Source organism: Apium graveolens, chromosome 10 (genome assembly GCF_009905375.1).
Source record: "Apium graveolens cultivar Ventura chromosome 10, ASM990537v1, whole genome shotgun sequence".
Classification (NCBI taxonomy): domain Eukaryota; kingdom Viridiplantae; phylum Streptophyta; class Magnoliopsida; order Apiales; family Apiaceae; genus Apium; species Apium graveolens.
The window spans coordinates 193,825,011-193,845,423 of record NC_133656.1 but is presented as its reverse complement, the minus strand read 5'-3'; the positions used below and the strand labels follow the sequence as shown (position 1 = coordinate 193,845,423).

Sequence of the window (20,413 nt, the reverse complement as noted above, 5' to 3'; positions counted from 1 at the left end):
CAGCAAAGAAAAATACTCCTACTCAATCAGACCCTGAAAATGAGTGTAAAGTGAAGCAATTGAATATTTTTAACTATCTGGAATAAAGTCAGTTCCAAACAATACTATTACAATTTAATTACTACAGCAATCAAGTAATATGCTTATATTTGAAATTTATAAGAATGAAATGAAGCACTCGATATTTATAATGGCTCTATAACAATTACACTACAACTTGATTTCTACAGCAATCAAGGATAAGTGTAGAGAGATCAAAAGGAATATATAATTTTTTACGATTTATCTTTAGGACTAGGGCAACACTGTTGCAATCTCCTTCCATAATCTGGGGTACGAAATTATGCACAACATGAGGTTGAGGGGGTTCCTTTTTACTCTAACCAAACCATTTATAGCCTTAAAAGATATGACTTAACAAACCAGTTTTGATGCCTTTCTCCCGTACAAAATCCAAACTTCAACGGGGGTATTTAGATCACCAGTCACAACTCACAAGCATACCAAACATCCCAGATTTTACTGAGCTAAGATATATATTGAAGAAAAAGTACGTTTATGCAATGGATCAGTTTTACCAATTCCTCACGCTGCAGACTCAATAACTATTATCACTTCAGTAGCTCCATATTAATAATATAGAGCGTGATTTCACATATCAAGAAACGGAAGCCTTTACTTGATAATGAATGGATGTACAAAACATTACGTATAAATGAGTTAAGGGAGCACAAAACAAGGCAATTTCATAATTAGATTTTTCACATTTGAAATACAACCCAAGACTATCTTGGACAGACAGGGCTAGTTTTTGTATACAACAATTTTGCTAATCCACTTTCACCATACACTATATTACAACATGCGGCAGAGCGGTACATGTTTAAGACAACTTACCCGTTATACACAAGCAATAGGTCTTAAACAAGTGCATAATGCTATTGATACAAAATAACGGCAGGAAACTTGAACTTATCTGAGATAAATGGAATGACCCTAGGTTTGTGCACCAGATCACGATAAAATTCATACTCAGCTTCGTAATCATGTAACTGAAGTTCGGCCTTCTGATTGGTATGGTAATGATGCTTAGCTTTATCTGACTTCCCAAACCCGAAGATACTGACTTCGTCGCAGACCCCCAAAGCAAGCATAATGGCTTGCATACCCGAAGAATAATGAAAATTAATTCCGTCATGAGCAGACCCCCACTCACCAACATCTTTGGCAGCAACTTCTATAAAGCGTTTCAAAGAATAGTACTTGACAATCCGAGAACACAACGCATCAAACCCTGGATCAGTAATAATCAGCGGTGCCTTATGCGATGAGTTACACAATACATAATCAAAAAAATGAACTGGTTGACACATATACATGACAATCGGAACCTTCTCACCATAAGGATGACAATAACAACTTTCCCTACGAGCACACAAATGAAGTATATTACTATTCACAAACGAAATACTCGTTTTTAAACCAACATTCTTTTCAAAATGACTAATTCTCGCATTATTCAATCGAATAACAACCTCATGACTATCAATCAACTTCCCATACTCATGATTCAATAAAATCCCACTATTCCCAACAACAGCACAAGTCTTATGCTTTTTACGAACATCAACTATGCCATTAAAAGAATCAACCAAATTACTCATCATATTACCTTGAAACCGCCTCCGACGCGACCATTTCTGCAAATTCTTCCTAAACTCCATCCACAATCGATAAAATTCAGGAGAACGAAGACTCACCGGGATCCCTCTAGCAGACCTAACACGAACATCAATACGTTGCTTCCCCGTCGACATAAAAGTCCTAGTTCTACCCTGCATTTTAAAATTCCCTTCCAACAAACTCTCAATTTCTTGACTCAACTTAGACTCCCCCATATCAACACAAGCTAACTTCAAAAGGGTAGCATTAAGAACCGGTCTTTCGACAAAATGTGAGCTAGAATCAACCTCATAACCACGTTTAAAACTCATTTGAAAGCTCACACTAACCACTAACACAATAAAAATCAAGAAACTCAATAAATGCTTCATGGGTTGTTTCATTTTACAAGTTTAATCAAATAGGGTTTGAAATATTACCTTAATTAAGCTAAAGATTAAATCTTTCTGAATTTAAACAGAGATTTGAGTGGTTCTTGATCATGGTATTATCTTAAGTAGAGTCATGGAACAGTAAAGGTGGGATTTTTAGAAATGTGGAGGGTAATTGAAGTGTAGATAGAGGTGAAGATGTAAGTTTTAAATGTGGGTTTGTGTGTATAATTTTGGGGGGAGAGAGATCTAGGTGAGAAGTGATTTGAGGGAGATGTGGATTTGGGGGAGTGAAGACTGAAGAACCCTAGGAATTGGCAAGTTGGGAAAATAGAATATAGTAGCATTTAATCTTTAGTAATATTAATTAAGTGGTTATGGGAATTAGATTAAAGATTTGGACTGGAGTGGGGTGTTTGCATTTACAAGGCATGCTTTTTTGGTTGTTAGTAGAAGCTACGTATGGACGAAAGTTCTACCGGCTTGGGTCTTAAGCGGATCTTAAAAAATCGGACTTTAATCAAGTCGAATTTTTTGGATATTTACTTTGACAGGCCGGGCCGGTCCGGGGCGTCGGAAAATATTGGAACCCGTTTAGATCCTTAAGACGGGCCTTATCAGATTTTTTTCGGGCCAGATCAGAGCGGGACAGGTTTTTTTCTAATTTAAATGAAATCGAGTTTTAATATTTATTAGAGATTTTGAAGACCACGTGTGTTAGCGATTAGATATCGTAAAAATGTATTAGTTTGCATAGAATATTTTAGAAAATATTACTTCGTTCAAAATATTTAAGTTTGGAAAAAAATAAATATGTTTATAGAATATTATGTTTTATCAATATTATCCAAATATATATAGTGTACTTACTATATCTTCTTTTATTAATCATGCAATAAAGTATATAAATAATATTATTAATCACGAATATGTAAATATATATGTGTTTAAAGTATTATTTATAATTATAATATATGTAAATTCATAAATATATAAGAAAATATATTAGAAAATCAGATTTTAACCGGGTTTTTAATCGGGTCGGGCCAAAGACCGGGTTTTAATCGGGCCGGGCCAAATTTTGCCTAAAAATATAGGGTCCGTTGAGACCCTAAACCCGGATCAGGACCAGGCCGGACTTGACCGAGTTTTGACCGGATCGGGCCGGATCAAATTTTCGGGATGAGACCTTTTGTGCATCTCTAATATAAGGTAACAAGGGACGGCTAACTATTAAAAAATTAGGGAAATTTTACTTTTAAATCAAAATTTTTATTTTCATGACTGAAAAAGCATGAAAAGATAAAAATATCGGTATACTTTTGCATTCTTTGTTTCTATTGTGTATGAACTATGAAGGTTGCATATTCATCTTTTGAAGTTTTGCTTATTCTGAAACAAAATATTGGCTCTGTCAAGAAGATTTTCAAAAATTAAATTAAAACCAAAATTAGTAAAAACAAGTAAAACCTGATCTGAATAAAATCGAATCAAAATTGAAATTGTACAATAAAAAGTTGATTTAATTTAAATGATTTGGTTCCGGGCATAGCTTATAACTAAATCGAACCATTTGTAATTAAATAATCTATAATTACATTTATTTTTAAAATTAATTAATATATTAAAAAGTCAGTTAAATTAAATATAATCTGGGCATATTTTTAATACCTATATAATTGAGACCATTATATTAATCTGGATAAAGAGACAACACCAGTCAGATTCTGTTTACAATTTACGGTCACTTTGTAACACATATCGGCCAAATGCCATTGGATTGCATTTTTCATGTCATACTTAGTTTTCAATTGAATGCTTAAACCATGCCAACGTATTAAGTTAAGATATAACTCTGCCAGACGTAAAATAAATTTGATTATTCCTTTTCTCTAAGAAAAAATTCTAATCTCTCTATCATTATAAGATTAGGGCTATATCATTGACCTTCTTGGTTGATGGTAAGTTCATTTTTATTGTTTTTTGTTTGATATTTTTTTTATGTTAAATAAATTTCTCTTCTTGATAAGAATATTTTCTATTTAGTAATTGGATTTTTCTATCCATTTAATGAGTTTGTTTGTATCTCCTTATGAAAATTTAATTGTGTTTATTTGTGAGAATTTATGTATGATTTTAGAGATCATAGATCTCTAATATGTTAATCATGATTCATTAATAAGGTTTGTAAGTAATTTATGTTACGATCAATTTCTCGAATACATTCGGATAAATTAGGTATATATAATTCTCATGTCTACATTAATTCATTACGTTATCTCTTTAAAAACACTGCATATTTCAACAATGCGGGCGAGAGATGCGTCACAGTGAAAGATCTACTCAATGATGATTGTTTTAATGAAGAAAATTTTGATTTATTTTTTATGATATATTCATTAAATTTTGATTATTATTGTAGATACTGTATTACTTGTGATTAATAAATCATTTTACCCTTTAAAAAGGTATAACTATGCCAAAACTAAGGTTTCTAACTAATTGCACATTGTTTATCTAAGTTGAAGTATATTTTCATCTCATTTATTTTATCGATTCTGTCTAATAATAATATCATAAAATAAAAATAAATGCATCCAATTTCAACTAATTACTTTTAGTTTAAATTTAATATTAACACTTTATATGAAATGTCCAAATTCATTTATATTTTATTATTGTTTGTAGATGAGAACTAATGTAAAATTATATAAATCATGGTTAGCATTGATGTTATTATTATTATTATTTGCTTCGAAAGTAATAAAATAAAGAAGGGGCGAGTTGTGAGTGATGATAAAGTAGTTAAGGGGTTTAGTGGAAAATGAAAGAGGTTGGGGAGAGGGTGATGTACAGGATAGTTGTTCTCACAGGTATATTCTTTTTTTCTTCGAATCGTCTGCACGGCCTGCTCTCGTGCTTATGTCGTCCACAGCCCCGTTTGCCCATACAGTCATCGTCTGCCCTCACAGTCGCCTTCTGCCCTCACAGTCGTCGTCTGCACAAAGACCAGAAGAACAACAGTCTTCCCTCTTAAACGCTTATGTGATATAAGTACATAATCTACCACAATATGTATATGAAAGTGCACATGATATATGACAAATGTCAATCTTTATATTTATTAGCACAATATGTACAAAAGAGCCCATAATTACACTTAGATTTCCCGAACCCAGGTGTCTCCCACACTATTGCCTATATTATACCCAATACAAGAAATATGATATCACACAATACATGTGTACATCTGAATGCCTAACATATATAAAGTTCAGCCACTGATTTGAACTCCAAGGCAGTTTTATAACTGTCGGATAGTATATAAAATTGTCTCACATGTCTTGCAGCTGTCCCCTTGAGTACCTGCCACTTGTGCCCGTCATATTTGTCAGTTTTCCTTGTCATTCAACCGCTATGACTCATCAAAAATTGTCAACAACCGTCACCAAGTGGTTTTCTACTCAACACTCTAGTTGTTGCAAAGATTGTCGCCAGCAGCCGCAGCAGAACCAGTAGCCTCGGTCACCCCAGCTAGCCAGACTGCACGCACAGTTGTCGCCGACTAAGAGTCGCCATGCCCAGTCGCCTTGGTTGGCGTCCAACGGTGTCTCATCCAACTCAGGTTCCCCGACTCATGCCCAGCCAAGAAGTCTTACAAACCCTTCCATACCACTTGAGTCAATGTCCTCATTGACTTGAGTTTTGCCTCAACTTTATGACCAACCTCAATTCTGTCTTCACCATGTCAACAATCCAATCATGCGCCTCAATGTTTGGTCCCCCTGGAGTCTATGATATCGCTACCCATTTTGTGAAGTCACCCCACTAACTCGAACGATGCAAATAAACCAAATCAATATTTTCGTTTGCCTCCCACCGGCCTGACTTTGTTACCAATCATACAAGAACTCGTTGCCTATTCCCCGAACAATTAAGAAAACCTAGGCGCTGGTCGCCCAATTGTGCAGACTTCTTAGGCTCACCTACTAGCCTTCAACAAATGATTACTCTAACATTAACCAAACACAATGATCCATCCATTACCATTGGTTGTTTCTCGGCTTCTTCAACCAAAAGGCATTGATTTTTTCCCTCTGAGGGCATTCCCTCATGAAGTGTGCGCCACCACAAAGTTAGCAACCCTTTTTTCACTTGTCTAGGATGTTTCCCTTCATTATTCGCATCCTCATCACCCACTTCTTTTTGCCCTTTTTCTTCTTATCTTTTCCAACCCCGTTGTCGCCCTCAACAGTCTCCACAACTTCAGTCCCATCTTCTAAACTTTGAAAGCTTGTAATCTACTAACCCATCCACAGCAGCAATCACCGTCACCAAGTCCTTGACAGCCTGCCTACGTAACTCATTTTGGGCCCAAGGATTCAAACCAGACATGAAGTTAAACAGCTTGTCCTCCTCATACATGATCTTTATATATAGCAACAAAGTACTGAACTCTTTCACATAATCCCGAATATAACCACTCTGTTTCGACGCCTTCAGATTCTCTCTTGCAACCCAAGCCATATTAAGAGGTAGAAACTGGTTTCTCAACTCTTACATAAGTGCTTCCCGTATCGCAATAGTCACCCTTCCAACGCTTACATCTTCCGTTCGAGTACACCACCAAAGCTTTACATCCTCCACTAGATACATACTTGTGATGGTGACTTATTCCTCAACACTTATATGAGCAGTATTGAAATATTGCTCCATATCCCATAGAAAATTCTCCAACTTCTTGGCACCATGACTCCTACTAAATACCTTTGGTTCTAGAATTTTCGGTTTAGGGTGGCCATCAGCACCACCCAAGGAAGTTCCAGCCATAACCCTCTTCAAGACAACATTTTTTCCCTCATGCTTCACAACTGATCATTCATACTCTCTGATGATGCCATCGTTGTTGCAAATAAATCAGTAAATTTTCCATCATTGCCAGCCATATGACCATTAACCATCTTCTTGAATTCATTCAATTCTTCTTTAAGAACTTGAATTTGATTCTCCAAACATATCTCATCAGTTGACAACGAAATGCCAACAAATTCCCCCAGCCTTGCCAATCTCTCATTTGTAGAATTCCCGTTAACCATCGTGTTACTCAATTCTCAGACTTATAAACGCAGCTCTGGTACCAGTTGTCACATGCCTATTCTTTTTTCTTCTAATCGCCTGCGCGGCCTACTCTCGTGCTTCTGTCGCCCAGCAGCCCCGTTTGTCCATACAGTCATCGTCTGCCCTCACATTCGCCGTCTGCCCAAGCACCACAAGAATAACAGTCTCCCTTCACAAATGTCTATATGATATAAGTATACAATCTATAATAATATGTATATGAAAGTGCACATGAAATACGACGAATGCCAGCCTTTATATTTATTACCACAATATATACAAAGGATCCCATAATTACACTTAAATTTCCCCAACCCAAGTGTCTCCCACACTATTTCTATATTGTACCCAATACCAGCAATATGGTATCATATAATACATGCTTACATCTGAATGTCTAACATATATAGAGTTTAGCCACGTATTTGAACTCCAAGATAGTTTTATAACTGCCGGGTAGTTTATAAAATTGTCATCCATGCCTTGCAACTGCCCCCTCGAATGCCTGCCACTTGTACCCATCATATTTGTCGGTTTCCCTTATCATCCAACTGCTATGCTCATCAAAAACCTTCAATAACTATCACCAAGTGATTTGCTACTCAACACTCTAGTTGTTGCTAAGAGTGTCGCCAGTAACCCCAGCAGAACCAGTAGCCTCGGTCGCCCCAGCTAGCCAGACTGCGCGCACAGTTGTCGCCGACTAAGAGTCGACATGCCCAGTCTCCTAAGCTGTCACCGAGCGGCGTCTCATCCAACTCAGGTTCCCTGACTCATGCTCAGCCAAGAAGTCTTACAAACCATTCCACACCACTTGAGTCAATATCCTCATTGACTTAATTTTTTCCTCAAATTCATGACCATCCTCAATTTTGTCTTCATCATGTCAACAACCCAATCAAGCGCCTCAATGCTAGGTCCCCTTAGAGGCTATGCTATTGCTACCTAATTTGTGAAGTCCCCCCACTAACTCGAACGATGCAAATAAACCAAATCAGTATTTTCGCTTGCCTCCCACCGACATGACTTTGTTACCCATCATCCAAGAACTCGTCGCCTATTCCCCAAACAATTAAGCCAACCTAGGTGCTGGTCGCCCAATTATGCAGACTCCATAAGCTCGCTTGCTAGCCTCCAAAAAATGCTTACTTCGTTTCTAACAACGCCCCCATACTTGGAGAATATTCAATAACTTGCATAACATTAACCAAATGCAATGATCCAGCCCATACCATTGGTTGTTCCTTAGCTTTATCAACCAAAAATGTATTTAAATTTTCCCTCTGAGGACATTCCCTCATGAAGTGTGCGCCACCAAAGAGATAGCAACCTTTTTCACTTGTCTAGGTTATTGCCCTTCATTATTCGCATCCTCGTCACCCCACTTATTTTTGCCCTTTTTATTCTTGTCTTTTCCAGCCCCATTGTCTCCCTCAACGGGAACCACAACTTTAGTCCCATCTTCTAAACTTGAAAGCTTGTAATCTACTAACCCATCCGCAACAATCGTCGTTGCCAAGTCCTTGACAGCCTGCCTATGTAACTCATTTTGGGCTCAAGGCTTCAAATCAGACATGATGTTAAACAACTTGTCCTCCTCAGACATGTTCTTTATATCTAGAAACAAACTACTGAACTCTTTTACAGAATCCTGAATGGAACCACTCTATTTCAACGCCTTCAGATTCTCTCTTGCAACCCAAGCCACATTAAAAGGTAGAAGTTGATCTTTCAACTCTTGCTTAAGTGCTTCCGATGTCGCAATTTTCACCCTCCTAGCACTTACATATATCATTCAAGTACGCCACTAAAGCTTTACATCCTCCACTTCATACATACTTGTGATTGTAACTTGCTCATCAACACTTATATGAGCAGTTTTGAAATATTGCTCCACATCCCACAAAAAAATTTCCAACTCCTTGGCACTACGACTCCCAATAAATATCTTTAGTTCTGGAATTTTTGGTTTAGAGTGGCCATCAGCACCACCCAAGGAAGTTCCAGCCACGACCCACTTGAATATAACAATTTCTTCCCCCATGCTTCACAACTGATCATTCATTCTTTCAGATAACGTCGTCGTTGTTGTCAAATAGATCGGTAAATTTATCATCATTTATATCCATATGACCATTAACCATCTCTTTGAATTCATTCAATTCTCCTCTAAGAACTTAAATCTGATTCACCAAACATATCTCATCACTTGACAAAGAACTCCAATAAATTCCTCCAGTCTTGCCAATCTCTGGCATGTAGAATTTTCATTAACCATCATGTTACTGAATTCCCATACTTATAAACGCGGCTTCGATACCAGTTGATACAGGCCTATTCTTTTTTATTCTTCGAATCGCCTGCGTGGCCTGCTCTCGTTCTTCTGTCACCCAGCAGCCATGTCTGCCCACACAGTCATCGTCTGCCCTCATAGTCGCCATCTGCCTAAGGACCACAAGAACAACAATCTTCCCTCACAAACGCCTATATGATATAAGTACACAATCTACCACTATATGTATATGAAAGTGCACATGAAATACAGTGAATGCCAATCTTTATATTTATTCTCACAATATATACAAAAGGATCCCACAATTACACTTAGATTTTCCCAACCCAAGTGTATCCCACACTATTGCCTATATTCCACCCAATACAAGCAATATCATATCACACAATATAAGTTTACATCCGAATGCCTCACATATATAGAGTTCATCCATGGATTTGAACTCTAAGGCAGTTTTATAATTGTCGTGCAGTTTATAAAACGGTCACCCATGCCTTGCAACGGCCCCTTGAATGTCTGCCACTTGTGCCCATCATATATGCCAGTTTTCCTTGTCATACAACTTCTATGACTCATCAAAAACTGTCAATAACCGTCACCAAGTGGTTTTTTACTCAACACTCTTGTTGTTGCTAAGATTGTCGCCAGTAGCCCCAACAGAATCAGTAGCCCCAGTCGTCCCAACTAGCCAGACTGTGCGCACAGCTGTCGCCGACTAAGAGTCGCCGTGCCCAGTCGTTTTGGCTGTCGACGAGCGACGTCTCATCCAACTCAGGTTCTCCAACTCATGCCCATCCAAGAAGTTTTACAATAGTCAAGTATTAAAATTTTGTCATGTTATATAATAGACTTCTTTTAGCAATTTTAAGATAATTTGAATTGAAATATATTACAAATTAAGTAAGAATAATTAAGTAATTATAGTAAGTATCAACCGACTAATAAACTTTTAATATAGTGTCACTTATAACCTCGTATAGTATAGCATAGATTTATACACAATATGGCATACTTTGTAGCTGTATGATTATAGTACATATAATGCATATGTACATGACTTACGACTAAACAATGTTTTGAAATTATAGTATAAATGAAAATTAAATTTTATCACAAAAATTGTAAGTTAAAGACGTTTTAGCTTTTTAAAAAATTTAGGTCATAAATTGTAATAGTCATTTAAACTTGTTTTTATGAAATTATTTAATTCATACAAAGTGACTAAACTGATTTACTATGGATATAATTTCTTGTGAATTCTATTTTGCGAATTGGGGTTAAACAAATTTCAAATTAATTTAATTGGACCGGTTTATAAGAGAATCTAATCGGACCAACCCGATTAATAAAAATTCAATAACTAATATATCTCATTTAGCGCAAGATCCAGGAAATGATATATGTAGCCAAATACTACCCAAAAAAATATATACATAAACATGTATTTGTTATGGGTATGTAACAAAGAGAAATGAAAAGAACATAACCAATTCTCTTTTCCTTTTTTAATTTTAGGTTTAAATGAAATCCCTTAAATCTCTTTCTCCATCCTCCACCGAATATTAGAATTCGTTTTCCTTCTTTTGTTTTCTCATTTCAATTATAATTTAAATCTTAGATCATAAAAAATATATCAATATGCAAATTTTTTTCTTGTATTTGTTTTAATTAATTAAAAAGACTATTATCATATATATTATTATTGGAGAGACCGTACCTAATAGAAAAGGAGGCAATAGACAAAGAACCGTACAAGGGAGGAGAAGAAGAAGTCATCAACGATGAAGATTCCAGCCATTGAAAACATTCAATTGACTTTGTTTTATCTTATCTTTTTATAACTTTTCTTATAAATTTGTATTGGTTATCTTGTTATTGTTTTAATTTCTTGACTAAAAACTAAACTTATATGAATTATGATTTTTATGAAACCCTAGTATGGGAATGTTGGTGTCTTAATAACAAGTACTATATGCAGTTTGCAGTTTACTCATTCAAGTGTGTTTCATACTAATACTTGTTATTGTCTTGTCAACTTTAGTAGCTTAACGAGTTAATTATAATACTCATAGGGTTATATATATATATATATATATATATATATATATATATATCATGATCAAATAAAAACTAAAATTAAAATGAAAACAGAAACTAATCTAAGTCATTAGATTAATCTAATCTAATGGTCCACCTGAAAGCACCACACCCAACTAATATTCACCCTTCCACACACAATCTCACATTTTCCCCTCCGTTTTTAATTTAATTTTTCCCGTCAAACGATAAGTTTTTTTAAAATCCGACTCACAGTATTTTTCTCCATCTCCCAACGATCGATTTGCATACCATATATAATATATTTTGAAGTAATTTTTTTAAAAAAATTGGTTTCTAATTTCTATTTAAAATTGGTTTCTAGTGAAATCATTTTTTGAAAAAAAATTACGGTTTGACGGGAAAAATCAAATTAAAAATGGAGGGGAAAAGCTGAAATTGGACGTGGCAGGGTGCAGCGTAGTTGGGTGGGATGCTTTTAGGGGGGGCATTAGATTAAGTTGATCTAATGGTTGAGATTAGTTCTGAGTTTCTATTTTAAATTTGGTTTGTATTAGATCATTAGTGGAATGATCAAATAGAAACCAAAATTAAAATATAAATTAGAAACTAATCTAAGCTATTAGATCAATCTAATCTAATGGCCCCCCTAAAAGCACAACAACCAAATAATCTACACCTTACCACACCCAATCTCAGCTTTTTCCCTCCGTTTTTAATTTGATTTTTCCTGTCAAACAGTAATTTTTTTTTTGAAATCCGATTTCACTGTATTTTTCTCCATCTCTCAACGATCGATTTGCATACCATATTTGTTATGTTTCGAAGTAATTTTTTTTTAAAAATTATTTGGTTTCTAGTTTTTATTTTAAAATGGGTTTTTATTAGAGTAGCATATATATATATATATTAATTTAATTACATAATTTATATTATAATGAGTTCAAGAGAAGAAACCTATGATTATTGAATTTTAGGTTAGTAAATTGTGACGTTATAGTATTATACTATTTTATTAATGATATGAATATATTAGGGGGAAATAATTATCTTGACTCATCTTCTTTTAATATCTGAAATTTATTGAATCTCTTTGCTAATATAATTTAGTTAATTAATCTAGTTAAGTAATTAGTTTAGTTATAAAAATCATCACCCATTATTGTGTTCTACTAGGGACTTTTGTCCGCACTACGCAAGCTTGTTATCCGACAATTTATTAAATGTAAATTATTATATAAATGAAAAAAAATGGTATATCGTATTTCGAGATAATGAACTCTTAATTATATTAACGAACAAATAAAAATACATAAAGATGCACCAAAAAATGTAATCATCAATTTCATAGAAAAATACAGAAACCTATTGCTTGATTAAAATCCCACATCAATGCCAGGATTATATTTGCCACAAAGATTTCAGCGTTAAGCAATTGACGATTATAAGAAGTGAACTTAATAACAATCTGAATGCTTTGTTAACTAATATAACACGTACATTACCTCATTTATGATGCAAACAGGTATAGTTAGTGGCAAAAAATGTTCATCTGCGTGATTCATAACTTTCTGCTATACTCTTTATACTAAGCATAGTCTGATGTTCATTGACATGTTTGAAAATGTTTGACAATGCTTAACCCCCCTTCTTACCTTGCAAAGCAGGGTCACCTTATGTCCTTGAACCGATAACCATCTTTCGGCTAACCTAGCCTCCTCCGTCCCTCGGTACCAACAAGGGGTAGTGCAAAATGCCAATGCTTAAAATGTCCAATGATGACAAACAGAATGTTGATGATCAATTTGAGAATTACTAAAGGGCTACTATTATATATGAAGTGGACTAATGAAAAGTTATATCATGAAGGATTAACTATCATGAATTAGTGCTTAACAAAATGAATTTTCAATCTTAAGATTTTAACAAATATACTAAAAACTTGGCTTCATATGGTGCATCAAAATTCAACTGGCAGTATCTTATCGCTAGATCGAAGATTAGTTGTTTGATGAACTTTTGTTTGGAACATGAGGCCTAATAAGATTACTAACTACATATTAAGAAAATGGTTGCCATGAAATTTATCATGAAAAGATATATGAGACAATATTATATTACAAATCAATAAGATTCCTAATTAAAATTTTACACACTATACATCATATTATAATATCTAGTTAGTCTGCATAATATTCTTAAGGTGCAAATTTAAGGAAGAGTGAGGCAGTATTAAATTTTTTATGTCCTGAATTCTAGTATGTTACTTTTGTCAATTTTGACAACAATGGTGCTATTAAGAAAAATTAAGGTTATTTTAACATTAGAATACTTGTTTGCTAACTACTTCACTTATCATATATGATTAATAATAAAAAGTAATAACACATATAAATTGAATGCAATCAGTTAGAGCTACATTGCTCCTTGTTCAGGCATTGAAAATTCACACTATATGTTTAAAATACATAAATCCATAACATGTCCTTGAATTGTACTTTAAAACACATGCAATGTAGGAGAATATCTAACATGCTTATTCAGTGAAACTACTTAGGAGAATCTTGTACAAAATAAGTTGAGTAGCACAATGCTCACACTTAGTATTCCACAAATGAGACATATTCAAACCTTTGTTGTATACTTCACCCTCAACACGAAAGTCAGGCTCAACAGTCTTATCGCAGAGTGATAACCATAATTCTTCTCCTTAAGGATGACCTTATAACTGGTACATTGAGTCTAAATTTTGTGCATTTGGGAAAAACTTGTATACATGCAGAAGATAGTCTCTGTCTGTAATGTATGCATACATCTCTTCAAACAATCTAACATTTTTATCAATTTCGACCTCATGTCAGTTCTTTTGAGAAATTTAAACATCTCCTGGAAAGTTTGCCTTCCTTCAAGGCCTCGAATGGATTATGATGATTGTGATACAATGCCTCACAATCTATCTTGTCCAAAACTTCTTTGATTCTGAGTGAGGTTTGCTTATTTAGCCAAGCCATTAAAAGTCTTGCAAAACTGTTGAAATCATCTGCCTGGATAATAATGTAAGAAAATATCAAACTGATAATGTCCGGTTGAATATTTTCCATTGTTTTGGTTATTCTCAGAAATGACAATTGTTTGAAATAGATAATATGATAGAGTAAGAACAGTGTGAAGAGGTGTCTAGATGAGATAATGAAAAGGTTGTGTTAAATTATTTATAATTATACTTAATGAACTTATCATCAAATTGAATTCATACATGTGTAATAGTGAGGCCACATAGACTCTTCACCTTCTATGGTTGTATTTTAAGTAAAATATCAGTTGATGATGTAAGAATGCTTATCATACTTTAGTGTGTAATATGTGCCATAATAATTACATTTTACTACATTAGTCTTTTGCATGACATTATTTTTCTTGGGAGATGCAATATATAAAATGTTTTAACTATAATGTCCCCACAAATGTCATGTCGTGTTTAACAATACATGTTTGTTTAATTGTACAAATAGTTAAATCTCGTTATTATAATACTTTATAACTTTGAAAAATGGGTTAATTATATCTAACTTGGGTGAATCTAAAATTAATTAATATTGGTTTAATATCATATATGTTAGCATAGATATGTAAGAATAAAATATAAAGTCTATCATATAACGATAACATTTTCTTTTAATTAATATTAGTAACAAATTATCCCTTTAATATCATTCTAAGCAATAATGTAAATAAACTAATGATAACTGATCTTTATATTTATAAATTTTATCAATATTTTATATTGAATGTAATATATATATTTGATCGAAATTGACAATAGTTTATCCATGGTGAATTTAATTAGAATATAGTAAATGCCACACAAAATTTAAACTTAAATAATGCATAAAAAAATAAATTATGTACCATCCTTAATTTATACATTAACAATTTATTTATTTTTCAAAACTGTAACTTTAAATATTTATATAAATTCCTAAATGTAATTTAGAAGTAATCGAGTAGAATTTAAGATAGAATAATAACATACATTTATAACCACACATTATATTTTTTAAGAAAAATATAAGGATTATATTTTAATTTAAAAAACTAATAAATAAAATGCATTGATATTGAATTTATATCCAAGTTGAAAAAAGTAAAACTCTTGTTATCTAAGTGGTTTACGGTTTGGCTACATTTGATATATCATTGAAATATAAAAGTAACTTTAAAATCTAATTGCTTTACAATCAGGCAATATATAATATCATGTTGAAATAGAGAAGAAACTGTCAAACATCCTATACGCTTAACAAGTTAATTGATTATGCCAACTACATAATACCAACAAAGTTGATCAATGGAGGTATGTCAGTTTTTTACTGAGAAGGAAGTTATTCGGTTCTGTTCCTATTTATATTGAGCCTAAACGACTTTCTTGCAGATGATACATGATTATGTCAAGTTTATTGTACTTTGTAACAACCCATTCTTCCATTTCCATATTTAATTTGTACTCGCATTTAACATGCATGTTTGTCATATAATCTTTCCTATATTCAATGTCAATCCATGTTTCTGAAATCATTGTTATGAATTACTTGTATTAATATAATTAGCCGTTCAAATTAGGGTATGAGCTTAGATTTTGAAATTAGGCTTTTCCAATTGGGGTTATGGGTTTAGATAATATTTGCAAAACTGGAACTTAATCACCGTAACACAAATCTAAGCAATTTATATTTTTTAAATTTAAGACTTTGTAAAGGGAATGTTGTTTGGTTTGCGAGAGCTTGCGCATTATGCAAAACTTAATGAAAAAGACATTCTACTTTTCAAATATTTGGGTAGTGGTGAGTTTACGATTAATGTTTTTGATAATGCAAATATAGAGAAAGAAGTCGAGGAGGATGCAATTATTAGAGGTAAGATGTTAATTTTGTTAGTGTTTGTGCCCTAGAGACAATACTGTGATGTTTTAGTTTAAGATATTAGGATTACTAATGTTTATGTTCTATCGATTATTATCTTTAAAATTTAATAATTCTTAATTTACTGCGATATAAATGTTAGATTAATAAATGTCCTTGGAATATGATATGCAATTCTATATCTCTAAGTACGTGACTTAGAAATGAGATTATGAGAATATTATCGATATTCCTAAAGGTCCCTAGTCGAGTATTATTATTAAGGGACAATAATAATGTATTAAGACTGGTGTATTTGTTGACTGATGATCAAATCTCATTGATCATAGGTATAGTGATACTAAAGTCAAAAACACAGGCAGATGTATATGTACATGGTGCTGGACAGACCAAATGTGAGATTCTACATGTCTGTTATGTCATAAGTAATTCTCACAGTGATAATGATGTAATGGTCCTTAGACCCGAAGTCATTATATTTCTATATGAGAATTAATATACATTGATTCCATTAAAAGTTATCCTTGACCGGGTAATGATAAAAGTGGACATTGGGTATATTATGAATCGTATGAGAAATATGAATGATCTAGATGGGATTTAACCCTCCTATTTTTGGAGTGATATTATTGGCCTCTTGTGTGAGGTAGACTATGAAATGCGTGGCCACACTCAAATGTTGATTTGATATGATAATCTACTTATTGATCAAGGAAACCTGGATTAAACATTGATGAGGATGACACAGTACATGCCTCTAGTTTAATCTATAATATTTTATTAAAAGGATTATATTATATTGTACATTATTCACGAAAGGTTTAATCGATCACCGATTCAATTATTATTACTTGGGTAGCAATGATGTATTACTAGATGCCGCTCATTGTTTACGATTTTAAATTAGATTTAAAATTCGTTGCCAATGTAATAATAACCTATAGGGTCACACACAAAGAATGCTTGAAGGATTATTTAATTTAAATTGGATTTAAATTAAATTAAAGTAATTTGAATTATTTATAATATTAATTAAGTTTGACTTAATTAATTAGATAAATAATGATATTCAAATTTACTAATATTAATTATGAAATTTATTTGTTAAATAATTAAGTGAGACTTCATTATAATACAAATATGAATTTCGAATTAATATTAACTCCTAATTAGTTAAGAGTTATAATTCGTTTTTCTACTCTCTATATAATATCTCTTGTGTGGCTGATTTTGTGTGCAAGACTTTTACTAAAACCCTAGCCACCAAGGGAGAAGATGGAGAGAGCAAGAAGAAACGAGTTTGTGCTAGTACACATTCAATCCTTGAGTTCAAGCATTCGTGTGGATACCGATAGAGCGTAGATCGCGAGAGCGGGATGCGTGGTGATTGAACAAGCTTTGGATCTCCATTAGTCAACCAATTGGTAAAGCTTCTTAAGGTAAACAATCTGATCTACGAATTAAATATATGTTTTTCGCATGAATCCTGTGATGGGTTTCGAAAATTCTGATTTTTACGTTTTTAATTACTATTTCTGTTGCGTTTATGTGCTCAAAACCCAACAATGGCATCAGAGCTACTTGCAAAAAGTGTTTAATTCATTTATGTATTTACTGGTTTTATGATGATAACATGTATACAATATTCCATGACTGTTATGTATGCGATTTTGTATGTTTTACATGTTGTTATGTTTATATATGCGTATATATATATATATTTGAATATATGATATTCATGAGAGTTGTATAATCATATGATGATTATATAATCTGTATATATACTGATATATATATATATATATATGTTTTGTGTTTGTTCTTATTATAACAATCGTATTTGATACGATTCTGAATCGGATGCAGCGGATTTGCTGAAATATGTGTCTGGTGTTCGTTTTTCGTGTATGAATACGCTATTTCATATGGAATCGAGCATCTGAACGTAACTGATATATAAAGCTATCATCGACTGATCTGTAAGGCGTTTGACGTCGTTAAGGCCCTGTAATCTGCGATTTAATGTTATCAGATTTAATTTCGAATTTTCTAATTTTTTTCAATATTTGGTTTTTATGATTAGATCATGATGGGTATGATATGTTAAGATCGGATTATGTGTTTTAACATATTATTTTGTGTTAATTGAGCATGGTGGATGGTTATGGCTTATGACTTTAGGTTAATGGTTTTGGTTTTTTTAATACGACTTGCATGTCGTTTGATCTTGTAATTATTAAATCTCGAATGTAACTCGAGTTCTTATTGTAAGTACATTAGATTAGTTTTTATTTTTCATTCGTGTAATGTACATGAAGACATGAAGATTTGAAGATCAGGAAAGGGTAATCTCACATGGAGGCCATCCAAGGAAGCAATACTAGAAAGAAGACATGTAATAGTTAGTCTGTATTTATTTTTCACCTTAGATTGACCTAGATCTTTGTCATCAGCTTGATGAAGATCACACGGGATAAGGCCATAACCAACCACGTTTATTTATTGCACTTTACATATATATGCGCATATGATACATGTATGTGTAGAGTAGTTTATAAAGATACATGCTTAATTAGATTAAGGATGTATGTATTAGATACGACACTCATGTCATGCTTGCTAAACAAGATAAAATATGTAACGATTCAAGATTTTAAAATGAACGAACGATTATGAGATTCTCGTGTTTATGAAACATGGAATAAAATACAAATTTTCTTTGTTTTTAACATGGGGCGATTTTGTCAAAAGCGAGTTCATTGAACTTGTAAGGTTGTGGGTTTTAAGCGAGACCGTTGAGACTCCCTCACTACCTGGAAATCAAACCATTGACGAATATTGATTTGAAGTATTTTATTCAAGAAAAAACTGGAAATCTCTTTATGATGGGATCATGATCGTTTTAAAATTAACAAAACCCTAAAGTTAATATTAAGTTGATCAGATGCCTTCCAATAAGTCCAATGCGCTACCCTAGATCGACCAGGAGTGGGTTAGCCAAAACAAAGTACTCCTATCTATCGTGGGAGATGTGTTGAAGTATATTGATACTTTTTGACTATTGGGTTTGACTTAACTAAGTTATCAGAATAGGATTGTGAACTTATAGGCATAAAGTTTGGCGATATTTATTAGATAAATATGAACAAATATTGTTCCACCAAGCTATCAAAGAGTTATATAGTTGATATAATTGACAAATGTTGTCTACCTAAATAATCATGTTTTAGGAGAAAAGCCAAAGCTGACCTTGTTGGGTTCCGAAGGCATAAAACGCAGCGGATAAACGTAAATAAAACAAAAAATTCGAAACCCAAAAACAGGATCCATGTATAATTATGGGCAGATTATGGAGATAACGAATCATACATTTCAATAGCTTAACTATCACGAACTCAACAGAGATCCTAGCTATCACGCTTTGTGTCTACCTCTCGGAGAAACACCTCTATGGTATCCACATGAGCACCTTCAAGAACGTCTCACGAACTTGACTACAGAATGGATGTACTAGTCTCCTTCTTGATGATCTGAATTACCTCTGCCTCTCTTTGCTGCTAGGGTTTTCTCAAAAACGTACAAGCTTCTTTAACCTATCATTATATATTTATAATGGCTGATTAAAAAGGCCCATAACAGCAAAACCCAACCCTAGTAGGTATTGGATTAAATAATAAAAACGAATTTCTATTATTTAATTAATAACTAAGTCATACTTAATTATTATGGGCAAAAACATTCCTTTTAATTCGAATTTATATTATCTCAATTAAGTCTTACTTAATTATAATAAAATTCAAATAATCATCAATTAATTTAAATCCATAATTTTAATTAACTATTCCATTAAGTGCTCTATTTGTGCGACCCTATAGGCTATTGTTTAATTGGCAAAAATTTTATTCTCTAATAAAATTATAAACAATGAGTGGTATCTAGTAATACATCATTGTTACCCAATTAAACAATAA

The 20,413-nt window shown here is 33.1% G+C and overlaps 1 protein-coding gene across 2 annotated transcripts; it reads right to left on the bottom strand.

The window, feature by feature from the left end:
• Positions 1–720: 720 nt before the first annotated feature.
• LOC141689509 (beta-1,6-galactosyltransferase GALT29A) lies at positions 721–2,435 on the bottom strand. 2 transcript variants are annotated; one of them, XM_074493822.1, is made up of 2 exons: positions 1,673–2,433; positions 721–1,294 (listed from the first exon to the last, which is right to left on the bottom strand). In XM_074493822.1, the coding sequence occupies exons 1-2, from the start codon at positions 2,064–2,066 to the stop codon at positions 939–941; spliced, it is 750 nt and encodes a 249-aa protein (XP_074349923.1). In that variant the 5' UTR covers positions 2,067–2,433; the 3' UTR covers positions 721–938. The 2 variants fall into 2 exon arrangements, with proteins under 2 accessions (XP_074349923.1, XP_074349922.1); XM_074493821.1 differs by having other exon boundaries at positions 721–2,435.
• Positions 2,436–20,413: the final 17,978 nt, after the last annotated feature.

Excerpts from the sequence above, each read along its gene's own strand:
- LOC141689509 (XM_074493821.1), bottom strand. The coding sequence starts at position 2,066 with ATGAAACAACCCATGAAGCATTTATTGAGTTTCTTGATTTTTATTGTG.